Source organism: Carcharhinus amblyrhynchos, chromosome 8 (assembly GCF_965287045.1).
Source record: "Carcharhinus amblyrhynchos chromosome 8, sCarAmb.v2.hapA, whole genome shotgun sequence".
NCBI lineage: Eukaryota > Metazoa > Chordata > Chondrichthyes > Carcharhiniformes > Carcharhinidae > Carcharhinus > Carcharhinus amblyrhynchos.
Genome location: NC_137331.1, coordinates 53,123,912 through 53,148,386, shown reverse-complemented (window position 1 = coordinate 53,148,386; position 24,475 = coordinate 53,123,912). Strand labels below are relative to the sequence as shown.

General features: G+C 41.7%; 1 protein-coding gene across 1 annotated transcript in view; it reads right to left on the bottom strand.

Annotated features, from left to right (window-relative positions):
• LOC145346602 (junctophilin-1-like) overlaps window positions 1-1,366 on the bottom strand; it is a 129,905-nt gene extending 128,539 nt beyond the window's left edge. Inside the window, exon 1 of the mRNA XM_080194067.1 lies at window positions 843-1,366. Coding sequence (XP_080050193.1) covers window positions 843-1,221 — 379 coding nt within the window. The 5' untranslated portion in view covers window positions 1,222-1,366. The remainder of the gene's footprint in view (window positions 1-842) is intronic.
• Between the last annotated feature and the right edge of the window lie 23,109 nt (window positions 1,367-24,475).

Sequence of the window (24,475 nt, the reverse complement as noted above, 5' to 3'; positions counted from 1 at the left end):
CGATATTTTCAAAAAATGAAATACCATCATTATTCTGTGGAACGATGTGATAATTTGGATATGGCGGGGAATAGCTCAATAACATTGTGAACATGTTAGATTTGATGGGGTTGGCTGCAGAGTTTGTTTTTACAAGAAAGGATTCTAGTGCATACGCAGTTCGTGCTCCCACGCCGAGCTCCCTCACTGTGGAACAAACATAAGTGAATGAAGGTTGCATGAAAAAAAATCGAATTTAATCCAGATTCAACTCTTATCGGTTCTCTTGTGAATTAATAGACCCACCCCCCTCCCTAATCCTCAAACTACAGACATCTGGAACGGATAAGAAACATCAGCCAGGCTAGTGAGCACTTCCCAAACAATTCCCCATAAATCACCAATCACGCGTGGCTACTTCCTCGCACCAAGTGATAACAACACTCGCCTCTGCTCTCCACTACACATTATGTTGCTTGTACTTCCTCCACTATCAATGTAAATTTCACTTGCTTTTTTTTCTGTTGCTCAGGGGGCCATCAGGTGGAAGTTTGCTCTTTTAGAGCAAGTTTCTGGGCTGGTCTCCGGGAGAAAGTCCAGGCGGCAAAGCTGGCAGGTTTTCCCCGGCCACCCCCATTCCTGGAGGGGGGCAAAATAAGAACCTGGGTCTTTCCTAAACATGTCCATTTAGCAAGCTAGGAGATTTCTGAAATGTGAAATTTATTTAAGGTCGAAAGCAGCGTTTGAACACTGAGTGGACCCAGATTGCTGGATGGATTTGGTCTTTATTTTGCCCCCAGGTAAAGTTGTCCATTGCTGCTGCAGTCTGGAGTGGGGAGGGAAGGAGGTTCGCCAGTACTCACCGCCGTCTCCATAGGTCTCCACACCGTATCCGTCCTGTAACCCATTGCTCCATGTGCCTTCATACCTGGCCGGGCTGCTGAGACTCTGCCGGAGCCCGTACCTGCCCTTGAAGCCATGCGTCCACTCCCCCCGGTAACACCAGCGCCCTTTGGTCTCTACCCCCAGCCCGTGGCGCTTGCCCTGGGTCCAGTAGCCCTGGTAGGTGTTGCCACTGGGCCAGGTGTAGACTCCCACCACCTCGAACCCGTGAGCCCAGGAGCCGCTATACTCGCCCTGGCCCTTCGGCCCCGTGCAGATGCCGTGACCATGGGCTTTGCCGTCTTCCCAGCCGCCGCAGTAACTCCCGCCATCGTCGAAGTCAAACCTTCCTCCAGTCATACATGAAACGGTGCGGGCCGGATCGCACACGGGCTAAAAAACGGGCTCGGCGGGCTGCAGAGACCGAGCAGAGGGGGGCGGGAGAGGCAGAGGGAAGCAGCTTGGGGCGAACAGAAAGTGCGAGCAGCGTCTGACTGGAGAGAGCGCCAGGGAGGCGGCTCCACTGACTTTAACTGGAGAGACTGGCCGGGGAGGCGGGCTCAGCAGCCACTGGAGAGACTGGGGAGACAGGCGGGCACAGGGGCCAGCGCGATTGGTGGGCATGGCAATCAAAGCGATTAGGAGGGAGAGGGACACAGAAATCAGAGGGATTGGGAGGGAGGTGGACACGAAAATCAGAGGGATTGGGAAGGAGGTGGACACAAATCAGAGGGATTGGGAAGGAGTTGGATTACTGACTGAAATTATTTGCAGAGGATGCTGACATGCTAACAGGAGAGGCTATAGCAAGGGAAGGCAGACTGACCACACTCACTGTTCGCGGCAACAGACTGTGCCTAGAGAGACTGGCAGGTAATTGGGCAGAGGAAGAGGGCATAGTGCGAGAGAGAATGGATCATGGGAACCATCCTGGAGGTAAACACAGCACTGAGGCTGATAATACTGACCGAGCTAATCGCCACGACCAGTAGCAGTGTCCCTGCAGACACAGTGCAAGGAACGACAGAATCAGGAAGAAAACGGGTCATAAAAAAGAACGAGAGAGAAATGAAAACAAAAATCTAGGAGGCAACACCAGAAAAGTTAAAGATTCGACGAAGAGCAGCACAAGGAATCAGCGGCGAGTCGAACGTGGAAATAGACTTAAAATCGACACTGTTTAAAGGTCTAAAGAAGCCGAGGAACGAATAAGATCAAAAGGAGGGAAAATCAAAAGGACCTAAGCCAAGTGAAAATTTGAAAACATACTGGAAAAGCAAAAAAGGCAGAAAAATGAGCAATCCACACGAGAATGAGTGCATAATGATCCTTCCCAAAAATACTGGTGTTTTTAAAATCCCGAAGGGGTAGTCGTAACATTCTAGTTGTATCAACGTTAAAAAATGCTTAAGAATATTGCTCAAGGTAATGCCTAGATGGGTTGGGAAATTCCGTCGTATTCAATTTGCCTTCAATAGGATGCAACTGAAGCTGTGGTTTCATTAATATCTATTGATGATGGAACTAATTACCTCCCTTTTTCTGAGAAAAGGTGAACATTTCTAATATTTGTAACAATTAGTAATGTTTCCGATTGAACTTTTGATACCAAGTCGCTTGTTCTGATTGGGAGACACTCATCATTTACATTCGTTTGGACTATTGTCAATAGCCAAATTCATCTAGTGTCTGGTGTTCACAGTACCAGCTGGGCTTACTGCAAACAGATACGCTCCTAAACGATTCGGTCGGTCGTACTTGCAATCGGAATTTTACATATTTAGGAAGTTTGTTATAAGTTGGTTACCTACGACTGATACATTAAGTGGGATATATTCGTGCTCCAGGTTTTAAGGAACAAGCATTGCTGGCGGGAAAAGCCACCCATTATGATTTTTTTTCAAACAAGAGAAGGTATCTGCTACAATTTTGACTGTGGGGGTGAGACTAACACCAGATTTTTTTTCACAGGCTGTTGCACGCTATAACTGGAGTACGTAATTGGAGAAAAAGTGCGTCACGAAGTTCCCAGAATAGAAGGAAGAATAAATATGGTCATAGTTGTGAAGCGGTGAGGATTGGAAGGGTCATGTTCATGAGAGTGCATAGATTCACGAAGGGGTGTCTGGAAAGAAGACTTAACGTGGCACCCACATACAAACTTTCCAGAGGCCTGGCCAGAGGAACGGTCAGTAGGATATGGAGGGGCTCGGGTCGGTCAGGTGAGTTCACAGAGATTCATTAACCTGCACTTGGAAGATCTTTGGAAAGAAAAGTATTTGTGTATCAAACGTAACTACAGGGCTTGGGTGGGGCAATCGCATAGCTTGATTAAATCAATCACGTGTGTAGCTAAACAGAAGAAAAAGGACGTTCATCACTGATCAACTTTAGGTGTTAATTTGACCCACATTTGGATTTTATCGTGTTTTTCGCTGTAATTAAACATAACAGAGGAAATGGGAATAACTGCAAGCCCTTACATAACATCACAAAGAACTTATATTTAAAGTGAATTACAATCACAGATGAACCCTAGGAACTTCCTGCTCCAAAATGATGTGCTGTAATTTTTAACATTCAGTTTTGTTTGCGAACAACTCTCATTTTGCCGTCTTATTTATAAGTGAAGATCTGCATTGAAAAACTAATTACTTTGATCCAATCATTGTAACTTCTCAAATAAATAACTTGCACTAGATTAACAGAATATAAACTGGTTCTTGTATATTCTATATATAATAATGCAAATAAAATAATTGCCATCCTATCCAAAGATGTGCAGGTTAGATTGATTGGTTATGTCAAAATTGCCCCTTAGTGTACTAGGATGCTTAGAGGGATTAGCAGGTAAAATGTGTAGGGATTTGGGGGTAGGGCCTGGGTGGGATTGTGGTCAGTGCAGACTTGATGGGCTGAATGGCCTCTTTCTGCACTGTAGGATTCTATGATTCTATCAGTAACAACTATTTTCTCCAAATTCAATTGTTTTACGTATAACACTTTATTTTACCACATTTTCCAGTCTACAAACAGTGCTGGGATGTTGCACCATATTTACATGTGGGGAAATGTCCAGTGCAGTGCTACATCAACAAACAAGTCCCACGAACCTCTGTACTTGCTCCTTGAGGTGTAATTTGCCCCCTGAGTATTGGAATCTTGCACATAATGATGTCTCAGAGACAGTGAAAGGCCAGTTTTTGAGGTAATCTGACTGATAACCAAATAGCTATTGGAACAACTCAATTGCTCTAGGTATTGATTAAAGTTCAAAATTCTTGGTAGGAATTGATTTCCTCTGATTGCTGAAATTGTCTGGTATACTTTGTATAACTGGAGGAAGACACTTACAGAAATAGCTTGTACTTATGTAACAATTTGTCTCTAACTCAGTAGAATGCCCCAAGGTGCTTCCCAGGAGCAAATACGAAGAAAAGTGAACAGACCAAAGAAGCCAACACAAAAAAAAAAGACCCGAACACTTGGTAAAGGAATTTATTTTAAGCATTGTCTTAAAGGAGAGACGTGGAGGATTGAAAAAAGGAGCTGGAGGAGGGAATCTCTGAGCTTTGGGCCAAACAGCTGAAGGCATGGCTGTTAGTATAAATGTGAAGGAAAAGGGGCTGCACAAGAAGCCAGAGTTCCTGGAAACATATGTCCCAAAATGCAAAAGAGGGTTGTAGGAAGTTACAAAGATATGAAACAAGGAGGCCATGGAAGGATTTGGATGCAAGGCTAAGTTTACAATTGAGCATTGATTGGTCAGAAGCCAGAGCAGACCGAAGAGTGCAGGGGTGGTGCTGAATGGGACTTGGATGCAAATCTGGATATAGGCAGCATATTGGATGAACTCAAGTGTATGGAGGGTGAACAGTGGAAAGTCAAGACTGGAGGCAATGAAGAACTGCTGAGGATTTCAGCAGCAGTGGGGCTGAGGCAGGGAGTAAACAGATGGTATTACAGAAGTGGAAATTGGTGAGCTTTGTGTGGGAAAGGATAAGGGATGGGAAGCTCAGCTCCAGGTCAAATAGGATGCTGAGGCTGCAAACTGTCTGATTAAACCTGAAACAGTGTCCAGGGTGGGAACCAATAGCTGGGGAACATTGATTGTGGTGGGTACTGGAGACAGTTGCTTCAGGCTTCCCAATGTTTAACTGGAAGAAATTTCAGCTCATCCAAGACTGGATATCAATCAAAATAACAATGTAGTAGCAGTGGAGGGGTTGAGGAGAGGGTGGAATTTGAGCTGGATTTCAACTGTGTCTTTGGAAGATGTTGCTGAGGTGCAGCATATTGATGAAAAATAGGATGGGGTAGGTCAAGGATTAATCCTTATGGATGGGTCTGGGAACGGAAAGCATTGCAAGAGATTCACTGGGTGTGGAAGAATGGAACCACTTTATCAGGCAGACAGAAGTATAGTTTAATAATTTGTTTGAAAGTCAGAGTCTGCATAAACCAGGTGCTAAAGTTCTGAAGCAGTGCCTGAACTCATAATTGATTAATTCAAAAACAAAAGGCTACCAAAATTGACCACTGCAGTCAATTGAATGGAATCCATCTTTTTCTCATCATGATTGTTTCATTGCTTCAAGGTTTTGATGTCTCACTAATACTTGATCAGTTGTAGCTGTTAATTAGATCAGACATTGGAGTTAATTAAGGGGAATCTGAGAAAATCTAAGAATTTAGCAATGCTGAACTCAGTGTATTATAATATTTTAAATCTTAACTGCATTGTATCAAATCTCCTCAAGTATATATTGCAAGAGTGCACATCATTTAGAAGAATCATCAACACACCTTCAAAGGAAGACTCTGGGATAATATCCTGTATTGTTTCCTTCTGGTTACTATCAACTTTTAATGTAAAACCCAGTAACATTACCGCTACTCAAAGAATAACTTTAAAAATTGGCTTATTAAGTGATAGATAGATGGGTCCTTGATCGGTAAAGGGATCGAGGATTATGAGGAGAAGGCAGAAAAATGGAGATGAGAATCGTATCAGCCATGATTGAATGGCAGAGCAGATCTGATAGGCTGAATGGCCTAATTCTCCTTGTATATTTTATGGTCTTATCTTAAGGAACAATGTTCCTCAAGAATATTAGGAATCCTGAGTCAACATGTAAAGAAGAGCCAACATCATTTGCTTCCCCTCCAAACATCTCTGATGATTTTGCTCTATGTGGTAAATAACTGACTTCCTGTTCTCATCCAACTTGATCCTCAACACAATGAATGAGGTTGAAGCAGAGATTACTATTGGGTGGACAGGTTGGAATTTGTTCCAATCTGGTTAGGGGCTAGTAAATGTTTAGTTAAAGTAGGCAACATTTGAAATGCCAGTTCGACAAACTGGAATTGTGCTGTTATGATCTAATATTGTTGTACTTTCACAATAAAGGCACAGTATTAAACAAACAAAAATAAACTTTACCATACAATCAGGATACAAAAACAACTTACCATGTCTATATTATACATTCAGTACTAATGAGGTAAATATGAATAACCAGGCAAACTATGGCTGAACACATCACACCGTATTGAATGGCAGGCATGGTGAAGGTAGATCCCATGGATTTCTCAGCAACCCACCCAGATGTCAGTGATCACTGTGAGTCACAAAATCTCTTTAAAACATTAGGCTGGTATTTTACGACATCGCTCAAACAAGGCTCATAAAATCCTACCCGAGGCCAATGGAGAATTCCATTCTGAGAGTTGTGCCCGGGGTGGGCATGACAGTAAAATTCCAGCCACTGTCTCCCACACAAGGGATTTCAGTTCTTCCCTTTTGAAGATCTAGCCTCTGAATTGCTACCAAGGTCACTTCAAGATGGACTATTTTAATGACTACTCAACTTCCAATGATTCTACATCTCCTTTTGAGACTATGTTCCATGGGATTCACAAACCTGCGTGCCTGTCTCTAATTATCAGCATAATTCTACCTCTTTTGCAGACAGCTAGCTTCACCAAGCTGGAGCTGCATCTGAGTTTTTCTAAATGCTAATCTCCTAGCTGCACCATATCGAAATGGCTCCCAGGACTTCTCTGAACCCTAACTCTCTCCAACATGGAACCGCTGACTTTCTGCCACTTACTCAGCTTCCCAGAACTTCTCCTGAGCAATAACTGCATTGGAAGGCATCTCGGGTTTCTCTGGTGAGCTACAAACTACACTAAATCCAAATTGCAAGTATCAGCTTCTTTGAGCTTTAACTCTGAAGCCTGCTAACAGCTGCATCTTTTCGGCATGGAAACTTCCTTTTGCGGCAGAATACTGAGGTCAATTGAAACAAGAGAATCTTCTAAACTCTACCCATCTCCACAATACTTCTAAACAAATTTAGCTCTAACTCCCAAAACAAAACAGCTCTCTGGACTGCACTGCTTTTCAAGAAGTGTCGATAACATGGTTAGGTGCATTGGCCATACTGAATTCTCCCTCTGTGTACCCGAACAGGCGCTGGAGTGTGGCGACTATGGGATTTTCACAGTAACTTCATTGCAGTGTGAATGTAAGCCTACTTGTGACATTAATAAATAAACTTTAACATGTCTCCAGTCCTCCAATTAAGTAAGCCCACTGGCTGTTTTTTTAACTCCATCTCTTCTAACTTTAATAAACAATAGGGGTCACCTTCCAAATTGCCATTTCTTGAGATGTTTTGGCAATCTTTAAAGCTCAGCTTTTTAGTTAGTTTACCCATTATAACTTTAATGTTCCCAGAATGACACATTCCTTCTAAAATATTAATATGAATTATGAACTAGATATTCACAATGAGATATTCTATGTTCTGAGAACCCTTCTGAACAAATACTACATCAGGCTGATCAGAAATAAAATGCATAGTGAGAAATGCTATGGAAAAGGGATTTATAAATTTTCTGGCATTTATTGTTTTCATTCAAGAGAGACTAGACATTTTTTGACTGGGAAACAGAACAATCAAACAAGGGATGGACCTACTTACCTCACCCATCCTACCCAATATCACCCACCTTACCTATTCACTCACTCATCCTCTCACACATTTATTAACATTCAAATTAGACCTTGAAATGTGTCATACAGCAGCTAGTACCATAAAAAAGGGACACATCCTGTCTTACTCTGTGACAGAACACTTGAAGAAATGCTGTGCCCTGCATTTCTGAAAAGGCTGAAAAAGGTTGATCAAGTCTTAAATCAGATCCTGGTCTTTTGGCTAAGATAAAACATCGCATCAAGCCCAAAATTGGATGTAATGCCTTATCTTGTCAGTTTGGATCTTGTATGTCTTTTTCCTAGGAACCATGAATTGGATTCAATTTGAATTGTTTTTTAGAGTAAGCAAGGGCTTGCTCTGTCCACTCTATGTATTGACTTTATAACTTTAAGAATGGAGTAAAAATATTTTATGAAACTGAGCTCATGTGAGAAGGGCCTTGCCTATCTGATCCTTTCTACATGCCCAGAGTCTCACCCCAGCTGCATGTTGTCCTCGAGGTGATTAGTGGGGAACAGACCATTGTCCACCTCCTTTTGGAATGTGCCTTTGCAAAGAAGGTCTGGAAATAGCTGAGATGCTTTTGGTTGAGATTCCTCCCAAATAACTCCATGATGTACAAGTCTGTCCTCTATGGGCTATTCCTAGGCACACACACTGAGACAAACATAAGCTGTTGCTGGAAGATCATCAACTCTGTGAAAGACACTCTTTGGTATGCTCAAAACTTGTTGGTCTTCCGGTGCAAAAAGTTACGTGAAGTACTGCTGACTTGCACATTCCAAAGCCCAGGACTATGTGCTGAGGAATGCACCAAAGCTAGGGGCAGCTGCTGCAGGGGCACAATGGGGGAAGATTGTTGTCCAAGATGTTTCAGCATTGTGAACTGAGGGGAGTGGAATTGTGCAGAAACCCCTCGGGCTGTATGACACATTGAATGTATACAGTGAATATTATATGTATCACAATTGTATGGAAGCACTTCGGAGTGCAACCTGATCTAGGTAGACAACTTGCATACTTTTACATCATTTGTAATGACTATTTTGAAATGTCTGTAATGTTTCTTTTACTGTATTGAAACATCTCAAGAATGCAACATGATATAGAAAACCTGAATATTTGTGTGATGGCCATTTTGATATGTTTGTAATGTTCTTTCAGATATTTTATGAATAAAGTATACTTTTGCAAATAAAAAAGCTGGACTCATGAGATCCTGGAAGAAATGTACAGCAGTATTGAGTTGGGAGAAATTTTGAGTGGAATGGCAATCCAACAATTGCTATTCTTTGGAGGATTATGTCGGCAGATAATTTGGGAGCATCTGTACTGTAACATGTAGGGCATCACTATGGCTAGCCAGATCTTTTCCTACCTGCCATTCCCACATGATCATACATCTCAGACAGTTGCTAGTTCAAGGAGCGCAAGGTGCCAACTCTAACATAGAGAGCTGAGCTTCCTTCATGGATCCACCTTAAGAATCCTGCTCATTGACTCCTTTATATGGGGACAAAAACATGGTGAAGAATGTTTGGAATGACTGAGAATCTAAAGAACAATCCTTGCTCTGAGCTTATGGGTCTCTGCAATTCTACTGGCTGGTTGGCCTCAGATGAGAGAACTCCCAGCTTGGCCCTTCCCCTTTGACAAGGATGATCATGTTTGTTGTGGGGAAGGGGATGGAGATTTCATCCCAAGTAATGTCCCAGAAAAACTATTTGCGGAAAGGGCAGCTACTGGTCATGACTGGGAGTTAAGTATCCAGGGGTATGAGATTGTTCAGAGGGACAGACAGGAAGGTAAGGGAGGTGGTGTAGTTCTGATATTGAAGGATAATATCAGGGCAGTAGTGAGAGCTGATATGGGTTCTATGGAAAAAAGGTTGAATCCATTTAGGTGGAAATTAGAAATAGTAAGGAGAAAATGTCACTGACTGGCGAGAAATAAACAAAGAAATGACTTATGCATGTAAAACCAGTGCAACAATTATCTTGGGGGATTTTAATCTGCATGTCAATTGGCCAAACCAGGTCGGTCAAGGCAGCTTTGAGGAGGAGTTCATAGAATGTGTCCGCGATAGTTTCCTTGAACAGTATGTAATGGAACCGACAAGGAAGCAAGCTATCCTAGCTCTGGTCCTGTGTAATGAGACAGGAATAATTAACAATCTTACAGTTAGGGATCCTCTAGGAAGAAGCGATCACAGTATGGTTGAAATTAAAATACAGATGGACCATGAGAAGGTAAAATCCAATACCAGTGACTTGCGCTTAAACAAAGGAGACTACAAAGGGATAAGGGAGGTGTTGGCTAAGGTAGACTGGGAGCAAAAACTTTATAGTGGGACAATTGAGGAACAGTGGAGGACTTTCAAAGCAATTTTTCACAGTGCTCAGCAGAAGTATATACCAGTGAGAAGGAAGGATGGTAGAAAAAGAGATAATCAGCCATGGATATCTAAGGAAATAAAGGAGGATATCAACTGAAAGAAAATGCATACAAAGTGGCAAAGATTAGTGGGAAATTAGAGGATTGGGAAATCTTTAAAGGTCAACAGAAAGCCACGAGAAAAGTTAGAAGTAAGATGGATTGTGAGAGTATACTAGCTCAGAATATAAAAACAGGTAGCAAAAGGTTTTACAAATATAGAAAATGAAAAAGCGTGGCTAAAATAAACATTGGTCCTTTGATGAGAAAGGCGATGTAATAACTGGAAATGTGAAAATGGCTGAGGCATTCAACAGGTATTTTGTGTTGGTCTTCACAGTGGAAGACACAAATGACATGCCAAAAATTGATGACAGGAAGGCTATGGCAGGTGAGGACCTAGAAACTATCATTATCACAAAAGAGGTAGTGTTGAGCAAGCTAACGGGACTAAACGTAGACAAGTCACCTGGCCCTGATGGAATGCATCCTAGGGTACTAAAAGAGATGGCGGGGGAAATAGCAAATGCACTAATGGTAATTTACCAAAATTTGCTGAACTCTGGAGTGGTTCCCGCAGATTGGAAAACAGCAAATGTGATGCCACTGTTTAAAAAAGGAGGTAGACCAAAGGCAGGTAACTATATGCCAATTAGCCTATCTTCTGTAGTAGAGAAAATGCATGAATCTATCATCAAGGAAGAAATAGTGAGATATCTGGATATAAATTGTCCCATTGGTAATACGCAGCATGGATTCATGAAGGGCAGATTATGTTTGATTAATTTGCTGGAATTCTTTAAGAACATTACATGCGCAGTGTACAATGGGGAACCTGTGCTCGTGGCATATCTGGATTTCCAGAAGGCATTTGACAAGGTGCCGCACAGAAGATTGCTGCATAAGATTAAGGTGCAGGGTGTTATGGGTAATTTATGAGCATGGATAGAGGATTAGTTAACAAACAGAAAGCTAAGAGTGGGCATAATTGGGCATTTTTCTGGTTGGCGATCAGTGACTAGTGGTGTGCCTCAGGGATCAGTGTTGGGACCACAATTGTTTACGATTTACATAGATGATTTGGAGTTGGGGACCAAGTGTAGTGTGTCAAAATTTGCAGATGACACTAAGATGATTGGCAGAGCAAGGTGTGCAGGAGACACTGAAAGTCTGCAAAGGGATACAGATAGTCTTAGTGAGTGGGTGAGAGTCTGGCAGATGGAGTACAATGTTGGTTAATTTGAGGTCATCCATTTTGGTAGGAATAACAGCAAAATGGACTATTATTTAAATGGTAAAAAATTGCGGTATGCTGCTGTGCAGAGGGGCCTGGGTGTCCTTGTGCAAGAATCACAAGGAGTTGGTTTGCAAGTGCAGCAGGTAATTAAGAAAGCAAATGGAATTTTGTCCTTCGTTGCTAGAGGGATGGGGTTTAAAGACAGCAAGGTTATGTTGCAGCTGTATAAGGTGTTGGTGAGGCCACACTGTGTATAGTTTGGTATCCTTATTTAAGAAAGGATATACTGGCATTGGAGGGGGTGCAGAGGATATTCACTAGGTTGATTCCGGAGTTGAGAGGATTGGCTTATGAGGAGAGACTGAGTAGACTTGGGCTATACTCATTGGAATTCAGAAGAATGAGGGGAGATCTTATAGAAACATATTATGAAGGGAATAGATAAGATAGAAGCAGGAAAGCTGTTTACACTGATGGGTGAAACTAGAACTAGGGAGCACAGCCTCAAAATAAGGGGGAGCAGATTTAGGACTGATTTGAGGAAGAACTTCTTCACACAAAGGGTTGTGAATCTGTGAAATTCCCTGCCCAGTGAAGCAGTTGAGGCTACCTCATTGAATGTTTTTAAGGCAAGAATTGATAACTTTTTGAACAGTAAAGGAATTAAGGGTTATGGTGGGTAGGTGGAGCTGAGTCCATGAAAATATCACTCACGATCTTACTGAATGGCGGAACAGGCTCGAGGCTCTAAATGGCCTACTCCTGCTCTTAGTTCTTATGTCCTTATATCCGTACTCAGCATAACTGGGCTCTTTTGAAAAAGATCCAATTTGGCAGTGTAGTTTTTTTCCCCTAATTTTATAATTTATATTAGATTTCTTTAAAGATTCATCAGTAACAAAAAAAACCCAACTCCCATAGTTGTTAACAGTTAAAAAAAGACAATCAGGTGATGTAAAATGGAACTATAACCCATAATAAAACAGCATTCTACATGGCAAAAATTACCCAAAAATGCACCTCACCCACTTACTCACTTCCCCCACCCTACCCACTCACTTATTATACCTACCCATCCCTACCCTTTGATTAATTCATCCACTCACTCATTCATTAAGATTCAAACTGGACCTTTAAACTTACCAGATGGCAGCTAGTTTGGCCTCTCAACCTCTGAAACTGACAGAAAATTTTGGTTTCTGTATTTGTGCAATGAAATACAAAAATTCAGAAGTTTCTGTCAACAATTTTTTGATTTTCCTTAGGCACTACTGACGTCTCTGCAGTTTGCAATAAATTAGAAATCACTGAACTGATGAAAACCTCAACTTTTACACTATTAGTCTATATAAACCCTGAAAAAGATCATGCGTTTTCTGCCCAAGGTGTAATTGTGTTTGTAATTGATTAAAAATTCACAATTACTGTTGAGCACTATCCTTGGCCCTGAAAAACTAATTTTATATTTGTGGGATTTCAAATTTCTTCATTATAAAAAAAAGTTCCACATGAAGTTTGTTTACAATACTTCAATTCTTAATCCCGCATATCTGTCCCAATTTTTATTTCACACTCTGTAAAGTGATATTCAAAAGTTAAGAATAATCTGTGCTTTTAACTTTCAGACTGGCAGTGAAAATTATTCAATGTGATAGACTGCTTTTATTCCATACAGTGACATCGCTGCTGCTGGATACTTAAGAACTCTTGTGGTTTCACATTATTCAAATTATCAGGAAAACTGAAATCCATGCTACAGAGTCCACTAGATTTTTGTGAGCAGCTCTCTTCATGGTTAGTGACCAGAAAATCAAATTCATAGGGTTGGATTAAATGCTGAGAGCAGATTCCTTGCATTCCAGTGTAAATATCAAGGATGAACCCACCTCCATTTGGCTGGCTTGTCCTGCTTCATTTTTTTGACCAAATGGTCATTAATCATTATAAGGTGAGACCTCCCCCTCCCCCTCCATGAGCAAGTCTTGCCTCAGAGGAGCATCTGTCAATCCATACTTTTAACTTCCCTCAACTGGACTTGCTCCAGTTTCCAGTCTATGTCCCTTGACTTGACTGTCCTCCAGGGACCTCTTTCTGTCCTAATCCCTAGTTTGAAAGTTTATTTTCTTTGGGACCTGCTCTCCACAGCTTCCGCTCTCACATCCAGCTTCTTCTGTCACATTCTGCACAATGGCGTTCTGAGTCATCTAATTTTCTAGTAGTTCTGTTTCATTTTGTTTTCATCTTCCCTCCTCTAGGTGCAGGGCTAGCTTTATTTTCTTTAAATGAAAAAGAACAAACTGTGTATCTGCACAGGACTAGTTCCTGGCCTAACAGTGAGACATCAAACAAATCATGCATTTGTGTCCATTCTCTAGCTGGCATATTCACAGAAATGTAGTTCCCTCTCCTCTGAGGGCCACAGCTTCAATTTTAAAAGGTAAGTATTTTCCCGTTTTCTTCTTGGGTTCATCTCTTTGTTTCTTTCTTCATCCCTACATGTTGCATTCAGATGGCTTTTGTGTAGTCATTTACATCTGCATCTACAACCTGTAGATGTGGTGTACTTTGATTTCCAAAAGGTCCCAGATCAAAGGTTATTATACAAATTAGGTGGTGTTGGCAGCAACATATTATCATGGATAGAGGACTGATTAGCCAACAGGAAGCAGACTGTAGGGAATAATGGGTCATTGTTGGGCTGCCAAACTGTAACTTGTGGAGTGTCACTGGGATCAGTGCTGGAGTCTCAACTACATATAATCTATGTAAATGACTTGGATAATGGAATTAAATGTATGGTTACTAAATTTGTTGATGACACAAAGATAGGTAAGAAAGTAAATTTTAAGGAGCATGTGAAGAGCCTACGAAGAGATTTAGATTGGTTAAGTGAATATGCATAGAAATGGCGGATGGAGTACAATGTGAAAAAATGTGAATTCATCCACTTTGGCAGAAGATTAGAAAAGCAATATTTTATTTCAATAGAAAAAGATTGCAAAGCTGTGTGGTAGAGAGGGATCTGGCTGTCCTGCTATATGAATCAGAAGACATCAACATGCATGTACAGCACGTCATTAGAAAGGCAAGTGGAATGTTGTTGTCCATTGCAAGGGGAATTGAATATAAAATCTGGAAGCTTTTGCTATAGTTGTACAGAGCATTGGTGAAACGACAGCTGGAATACTGTGTATGGCTTTGGTATCTTCATTTGTTAAATAATATAACATCATGAGGAACAGTGCAGAGGAAATTCACATGATTGATTCCTGGGATGAAAGGTTATTTTAAGATAAAAGATTGGACCTAGATCCATTGGAGTTTGGAAGAATGAGAGGTGATCATATTAAAACATATGAGATCCCGAGGAAAGTTGATGGGATATATGTTGAGAGGATGTTTCCCCCTGTGAAAGGGACTAGAACTAGAGGACACAGTAAAAATAAGGAGTCTTTAAGACAGAGATGAGCGTAATTTATTTCTTTCAAAGATCAATAAAGATGATATTGAGCTCTTTGCATTGTTCCAAACAGTTTTATTGAATTTGTCATGCAACACAGATTATAATCTGTCATTCCCCTGTTTTGGGTCTCTGGAAATGTGTCTTGGCTGACAGGTAGGAGGCAGTTTAGGAAGATTCAAGCGAGAATCTCCCCCACTGTGGACAGAATGAATATGCCTCTGTGGTTCTCACAAACTGATTCATCACCCTTCTTGAAAAGCGAAACAATGTTGGCATTGTGAAACTCGGGAGGTAACGCCTCTGCTCCCCAGATTTTTGGATAAAGATCTGAGAGTTTGAGCAAGAGTTCATGACCATCAGCTTTATAGATCTCTGCAGGAATGTTGACCAGACCACATGTCTTGTCCTTCATTGTTAGGCAGCCTTTTGTGTCCAGACAAGTGTTGGCAGCCGACTCATTTTTGATTTCTCAAGCTGTTGAAGGATTGTTATTGTGGTTGTGTCTGATTCTGTTGACACCTGAATGAGAAAGGGCCAAAAGTGTTCCTTCCAAAGGTCTTGGATAGCTGCATCATCTTTGAGAAGCGTATTGTTATTTCCAGTTCAGAGTGAGAGACCCTGTCCATTTTTGCAGTATGTAGTAAATGCCAGGTGTAAAGGTAACAAAAATGATTATAAACACATTTTGTATATTATCTATGTAACTGCACATTGTTTGATACTTCATGCAAAATATATTTAATATTGATATTAGAAACACTTCGATACAGAGCAGCAGCTATACATGTGTATCATATTCAAAGTGGTTTCTGGTGCACTCTAACAAACTGAGACACTGGAGTATTATGCAAGGAGCTGCTATTGTTTCTGCTGGTCCTAGGGGTAAGGCTATTATTTACAATAACACTCACATCACTGCATGACAATACTCACTTTATTTCAAAAGTAAATTATATAATACCATAAGAAACCTAATCTGTTGAAGTTAGGTTAAAACAATTCCTTTGTTTTGAACTTCTGAATTAATATTTAGTAAACTGCAGTGGCCAATGTTTCAAATTTGATATTCTTTTGTGAGGGAAGCCATCTACTAAACTGGGTTGGCTTTTTTACCGTTTGGAGTTCATGAAGAAATTAATCTGGTTAGTCACTACAGTAAACACTACAGTCAATCTCTTGTGATGTTGAACATGGAATCAAGACTCAATGCAGTCTTCAGTTCAAATATAGTTAGCAGAAAAGGACAGGGGAGAGGGAGGAGACAGTTGGTCAGGGAGAGGAGAGTTAGGTGAGATGATTGAGGGGGGAGGGATAAGAGTGGAAAAACAAGAATAGCTTAACATTAACAATGCCTATCATAGCACCATCTGGAGGTTCAACAGGAATTGCAGGTAAATGTAGCAGAAAAATGATCAGTTGACTTTTTTGAAGCATTGGAAAAGGAGTATTGTAATCTACCATTCATTTTTAATTTGTAGTAAATATGGGAAGCAATTCATAAATAATGGTTTATGAATGTGAATGTTTTCGAAGATTTTGCCAGTGATCAACTGTGAGAACCACTATGGAAGTTTGAGGCCTTTTGGCCACCCTAACACTGCCATTTCTTTCATTGAGGTTGTCTGGAAGTTTAATTTTTTGTATATCCAGATATTGCCTAATAATTAAAATATTTTAACTAAATTTGCATACTATATCAACAAAAGCAAAGTAAGGCAGATCCTAGAAAATATGATCTATAAACAGCAAATGCTGGGAATACTCATCAGTTTAGACAGGATCTGATTCCAGGGATGGTGGTACTGATGTATGAGGACTCCCTGGCCCTGACGTTATCTCAGTGCTTCTTTAAGGTTTTACGCTGAACTTTGACCTTGTAAAACACTGGTCCTGCTTTCTCCATAATGATCACAGGGGCCATTCTGGGACCATCCCCAAATTTCCTTACGTGAACCCGATCTCATGTTGCAAAAGTTCTTTCTGCTCTCATGGAATCAAAGTTTATTTTTTGGTTTTCCTGTTGGGACTCCACCTGCCCTGCCAAGTTTGCAAAAAATAGGCTCAATCCGGTACAAAGCTGTTGTCCCATCAACAGCTCTGCTGGAGCAACACCATGTGGTGTGGTCCTAGAACCAAACAAAAATCGTGCCAGTTTAGTCTCCATGGATGCTGCTGGTTGTTTCTACATACTATTTTTGGAAGTTTTGAACTGCCTGTTCTGCCAGTCCACTTGACGATGTGTTATAAGATGCAGTCCAGATATGTTGGATAGTATTGGAGAGCACAAAGTTTTGGAAACTACCACTAACAAAGGCTGTGCCATTATCAGAAACCATGGTATTCCACGTGTGCTGAAGCTTGCTGCAATTTCTCAATCGTAGCTGAGTAGCTGTAGTGCTCATGCAGTGGGCCCTCAACCATTTGGAGTGTGCATCCACCATGATTAAAAACATAGAACCCATAAAGGGACCCGCAAAGTGTAAACGTATGCATACCCATGGCTTGCCAGGCCATTCCCATGGGTGTAGCGAGGCTGAGGGTGGGAGGTTTTGATTTTTCTGGCACAGATCTCATTGCGTAACCAAATTTGTGATATCAGAGTCAAAGCCAGGCCAACAAATGTAAGTCTTGGCAATTTTTTAAACTCCTGGGTCACTATTATAATTCCGTTCATATTGTGCTTCATACTGGTGGGGCAGAACAATTACTCGGGAACGTGAAAGAATGATTCCACCTTCAACACTAAGTTCGGATTTCTTCTTAGTGAGGTAGGGCTTAACTCCTTTGGAGGGTCTTCCTTGGAATCCTTCATGTAAGATTGTGTGCCTAAATTTGGATAAGGTTGGGTCTTTTTGGGAGCAGGCTTTGTGACACTTACAAGGTCTCCAAAAACTTCAGGGTTACCACAACCACTTCTACTGTTGGTAAAGGAGCCAGGCTTGTGAGCAATGGGAGGATACTTAATGTGTCCACATAAGCCATCAGGACTCTACAGCAGTGTTCCAAATTATATTCATAGGCTGCCAATAACAAGGTCCAGCGCTGTATCCAAGTAGAGGCAATGGGGGGAATTTCTTTGTCCTCTTTGAAGAGGCCCAGTAAGGGTTTATAGTTGGTAACTAAAAAATTGTCCACCTTAGACGTATTGACAGAATTTCTTGACACCAACCCTTCTTTTACAATTTGAGAATGTCGTCGCTCTATCACCCTTGTGATTTACTATCAGGTACTCCTCATCTTGGAACCTACATCTCCGATCTGGGTAAAGTTACAGGCTTAAAAACCCTTGCTGGCTGCTTCCCATTGTCAGCAATGTGAGAAGTAGTGTAATTTTTAAGGCTGCAAGAGCTAACAGTACAATCAGCAGTGATGGACGAGTTCAGCAGCATACAGAAAGGGGGAGGCACATGACAGACAGTTAACTAGGTTACACGAAACAGATAACCGCAGTGATGAGATTAAGCGCAAAATGGGAGTTGAGAGAGTGTTAATTGAAGGAATGACACAATACAAGCCATCACAATGTTTGAAAAACAGTATAAAATGTGCTGCAAATCTATGTAAGGTGTGCCTATTTTGACTAGACACCCGGTCTTGCAAGAACGACAAATAAAATCTTGCTCCTTCAGAACTTGACTTGACTAAATTAATTCAGATAAGTTAGAAGAGGACAAGGGAAACACTATGAGCTCAGTTACGGTTCTGGATCTCACTACAACACAGGTAGTAGAGACAGACCTGTGTTCTTTGGTAATATGTGGGGATCTGGTGAGCCAGCAAAAATATTCGGTAGAATCCTTACAATTTTATGCCGACGGAAAGTATCCTTGGGGTAAACTCCCTTCCATAATATCCCTTCATCAGAAACATATGCAGCCAAGATCAGGATGCCTAGATAAGGAATACAATCTTATAGGGACCAAATGGACTGAAAAAAAAAATAAGCAGTCCAGTCTTAGATCCTAAGAACCTCTCCCGGTACTCCATAGCTGGTGGACCCTTCTTTACAGGTAACTGGACCAGGGACCAACAATTGCACCAGGCAGTATTTGGAATTAGGGTAAAGGAGGGAGGAAAATATAGCAAATTGAAATGTTGTTTCCGAATCTATGTAGATAAAAATTTGAAAACACCTGACTAGAATGATAAGGTTCCCCAAAACGACCCAAGGGCAGTAAGAGTGGTCGAAGTAAACAACCTAAAACAAATCCTTGAAATAGAGACTGGGTATGAGGAGACTAATGCCTGGGTAGAATGGGTCAAATACACTGTAAAAAGCTTAAATAAAAGCAATTGCTATGCCTGTGCGTCTGGGAAGCCAGTGGCCCAAATAGTACCCTTCCCTCTGGAATGGAAACGCGACAGAAGAGGTATGGAGTGCATGTTAGCCCTGTATCAAGAAAAGGAAGCATGGGGCAACCCGAACTGCACATCCCTATCCCTGATGTTCCCTCCTGTGGAAGCAAAGAACTTAAAAACTCCCCCTCAGTTTCTCACTGCCGTTGTGAATCACACTTCATGTGTGAACCGACAAAGGGCAGAGTTAACTCATGATATGGGGGAGTTAGAATCATGCTCAGAGGTCAGGAGCATTACAGAGAACAGAATGGGAGGGAACTATTCATCATTGAAAATCCCCAGAGCAGATATATGGTGGTATTGTGGAGGAAGGGTACTGAGGCCAACTCTACCCCCTCAGTGGAAAGGTACATGTGCAATTGTCCAATTGGCTATACCATTTACCCTGGCATTTGAAAAATCAAAAGGATCAGGAAAAACAAGAGATCAGTGATAGGAATTTCTTTTGATGAAAAGATATATCTAGATCCCATAGGAGTGCCTCGGGGAGTTCCAGATGAATTTAAAGCTCGAAATCAGATTACAGCTGGGTTTGAATCCTTGTTTTGGTGGGTAACAATAAATAAGAACGTAGATTAGATAAATTATATAAGATTGGGACGAGCAAGTGAATAGTATGTTAGCCAAACTGGAACAACCTACTCGCGCATATCTGGACTAAACCTGGAAAAAGGGATGCTAGTGAAAAATTACAGACAGTAAAAAGAAAAGGGGGGATTGGGGGCAACTAAAAATTGATTATTTAGAGTCTTTTAAATTTCAGCTTCAAAGGTTCTTCAGTCAGTTTGACCATCCACGTGTTGGAATTATCTGGAGGTTTTACCAGTCCCTTGATTATAGTATGATGTGTCCACCCCTTTTCAGCAGTCCTGATTACTGTCTCAGTTGTTAGGAGTGCTTGATATGGTTCCTCCCATTCCGGTTGCAGCTTAGTTTCTTTCCATGACTTTACCAGGACCCAATCTCCTGGTTGAATTGTATGTACCGTGAAGTCGAGGGCTGGAGTCTGCGACAATAATCCTTGTTTCCTAAGGGAAGATATCGAGGAGGACAGGCCCAGTATATATTTCTTTACAAATTGATCATTCATTTCAGGAACCGGTAACTCCCCGACTGCCCCCATATAAGGTAGTCCAAATAGCATTTCATAGGGGGATAAACCCAAATCCTTTCGAGGACCTGTACAAATACGCAAAAGTGCTTTTGGTAAGCACTTAGTCCAAGGGAGTTTCGTTTCTATTATCAGCTTAGATCCTCTGTCCACTTTAAAACATTAGGTTCTTCTTCTAACAGTTTCAAATATAGTTGTTTAGTTTTCTGTGCGTACCCTTTGATCCACAATCTACAGTATCCTACTAATCCCAAGAACCTCCTAAGTTCCTTTTTAGTCCATGGTATATTTAGATCTAGGATTCCTTGTATTCTTTCTGGATCTATTCTTCTCCTTCCCTCACTGATTAGGTGTCCAAGGTATTTAACTTCCTTCTCTACGTACTGCAGCTTTTTCTTTGACACCCTGAATCCCTGTTGTCCCAGATAATTCAATAAGCTATTTGTGGCTTCTATTACCTTTTCCTTTCCTCCTCCTGTTACTAGTAGGTCATCTACATATTGTAGTAACGTAATTTCATCAGGCTTTTTAAATCTTTCTAACACCTGCTCTAAGACTTGACCGAAAAGATTTGGGGACTCTGTGAACCCCTGTGGGAGCACTGTCCACCTGAACTGCTGTTTCAGTCCTGTGATAGGATTTTCCCACTCAAAAGCAAATAAGTCTCGACTTTCTTCCACCAGTGGGCATGTCCAAAATGCATCTTTTAGGTCCACTACACTGAACCATCCGTGATCAGGAGGAATCTTGCTTAATAAAATATAAGGATTAGGGACAATGGGGTGTCGCATCGTCACTATCTGGTTCAGGGCCCTTAGGTCCTGTACCAGGCGGTACGTTCCCTCAGGCTTTTTTACAGGCAATATAGGGGTATTATAAGGGGACATGCAGGGTTCTAACAGTCCATCTCTAACCAATCCTTCAATTACTGGCTGTAATCCTTTTTTTCCTTGCAAAGGTATAGGGTATTGCTTAACACACACCGTCTCTCCTTTTTTTAAATTTATTTGCAGAGGAGGAGCGTCTAATCCCCCTCGGTTTCCTTCCCCTGCCCAGACTATCGGGTCTATTTGCTGTTCCTGTCCGTCTGTTAATACTGCCGGGGTAGGGAGGTGATGTCCCTCTGCAGTAGTCTTCTAACACTTGGTTTTGTTTCTCCAGTTCCCTTACTCTGAATTCTAATTCCTTAATCTTTTTTATCCCCACTCCACTTCTTAGTGGAAGTGACTACTTGTTCAATTAGTCCAGCTAACTGATGTATTAACAATACTGCTATTTTCTTTGTTTGGTTTCTCTTTTCTAACTCTCTAATCTGTGATTCTGACGTTTTAATTTTCTCCTTGTCGTCAGCCCAATATTTTTTTACCCAAGACTGAGATGTGTTCAATTAATCTGGTTTAAACCTGTTCAATTAATTCGAACTAAGAGAATTCCAATTTTCTTAGTTCTGTCCTTTTTTTTCAATCATTTCCATTGTTGATCTAGTGGGTGAAATGGATCCCACCCCTAGGTCGCTCTTATCACAGTCCGGTGATACCTATCAGGGGTGATCAGTCCCCTCCGTACCACCGCTTACACTCGTGAGCTTACACCTTTAAGCTCACACTATTAAGCCGGCTTTCTTTCTTACTCACGTCTGAACACCACATCCCAGGCATCCTTCTCTAGCCTTTACACCCACTTCAAACTCCTGAGCTTTGCGTAGGGGGCTACCCCTCTTAACAACTGGTCTAGGGCTAGGTGTAAAGACAGATGCCTCCTTGTCTGTACGTGCTCAGCTCAGACCTCTCACACACACTCACACTTTTTCATCACAGATGAGCACCTACTGTACTTTGATTCACTCCCTTAAATTTGGTAATCTGTTCCGGAGCTCCAGTTGTGGCCATTCAACCGGACCCGTAAACAGATCCCAGGTTTCGGCACCAATCCTTGTAGGTAAAGATACCTCTGAGACTAATTGTGAGTCAAAGTACAGCAGTTTAATTAACTAAAGCCTGATTCAGAAAATCCAAAATAAGATTTATTTTTATCACCATTAAATATCCTCACTAAATCAAGACCCTTGCACCTTCTTACAATTCTGGTACAATAAAACAAAACATCACTTGGAGCACAGATGCACGAAGAAATACTGAAAGCATTCTAATGTGCAATCTACATGTTTAATTATTTCTACAGCTCTGCCTTTGTAACCAACACAGGCAAGTACAAAATCAAATCTACTGTGTGCCTAAATGGTTATCTCTCCTCACAACTTTAAGATGCAATATAATGCCACCTTTCCCACTTGGCAGAATTCAAATTTCTGTCCGATCCCTACATAATTTAGTAAACTTAAAAACTTAAAGCAATTCACTTTGATTGGCTATATCTATTACATCACATGAGGGTCTCAATTACACAGTTACACCCTCTCTCTCTCTCTCTCTCTCTCTGTACCATACAGAGTCAGCCTGCTTGTCTCTTTTTAACCCTTTACTGATGGGAGCTCACTGGCCTCTAATAAATTTGACCATGTTTGATTCGGGTGCCTCATGTCGTGACAAATCCCTTTCTCTCTCAAACAGTCATATAGTCATGCACAATTCCAAATACATAAACACTATTAGCGTTCTCCCCGCACCTCAGTAAAAGCCCATGTCAGGGTTCCCAGTTCCACTGACATACTTCTCTCTACCTCTTTCTGCTCAGACCAATTGTAGGTCCATCCCATTCATGCTGATCCATCTATATACTTCGTGACCCATCCACAAACTCCAGTGCCTCTAGGGGCACCTCCCTTATTCGACTTTCCTCTGCTCCCTCATCACATAACCTCCCCCGCAGCCCCTAAATTAACATTATCCAGCAACTTGCATGATCAATTCCTTCCTGGGACGCCGGCTGCTTCTGTCTCACATATTTATTAAGAATCTGACAAACCCAATCCTCAACCGAACCGTACTTTGGCCAGAAGACGGACGGACTCCTGATTGGTTCCTTCACCCAAACAAAGCACAATATTTCATCATTGTCGTCTTGTTTTTATCCCTAGTACTAGTGCCCAAACCTTCCAACATCCTTCCCAACGGACTTTCTGGAGGGATGTTCCCTGGGGCCCCACCCTTCTTCCAACATCCGTCCCAAAGGACTTTCTGGAGGGATGTTCCCTGGGGCCCCACCCTTTCTCCGCGGATTCCCAGCACCTTTCCCGGGGGACTTTGTCCTACTACCCCCACTTCCCATGGTTTACCTACCACGACCCGGTCGCCAAGGCAATACTTAAAAGTCACTTTTCTTACCTTGGTCCGCAGCGTTGCCCGACCACACGACGGTGCCTACCATTTCCCACTTACTCGTTTAGAACAACTTTCCTAGGATTCTCAACAGTCAGTGGCAGAGAGGCCCACCGATGAACACCTGGGACCATTCAATTTGGAACGGGACGCGTCTTCCCAGTTGTCACTGGCAACCTCCCTACCAGGGATGTTAGAATCCCGGACGAGCCCCCAATTGTGAGAAACACAGCTCACAGTTAAACAATTTAGTCAAGTCAAGTTCTGAAGGAGCAAGATTTTATTTGTCGTTCTTGCAAGACCGGGTGTCTAGTCAAAATAGGCACACCTTACATAGATTTGCAGCACATTTTATACTGTTTTTCAAACATTGTGATGGCTTGTATTGTGTCATTCCTTCAATTAACACTCTCTCAACTCCCATTTTGCGCTTAATCTCATCACTGCGGTTATCTGTTTCGTGTAACCTAGTTAACTGTCTGTCATGTGCCTCCCCCTTTCTGTATGCTGCTGAACTCGTCCATCACTGCTGATTGTACTGTTAGCTCTTGCAGCCTTAAAAATTACACTACTTCTCACAGCAACACCCTTTATTGTGAACCAAAGGAAATGTCCACTCCCACGGCAGCTTGCATTCCACAAAGCCCATAGTTGGATCTAAAGATGATCCTCCGTGCCTTTTGTGGCTGTCATAACACCGACCATGATGCAAGAAGCCATTGTAGT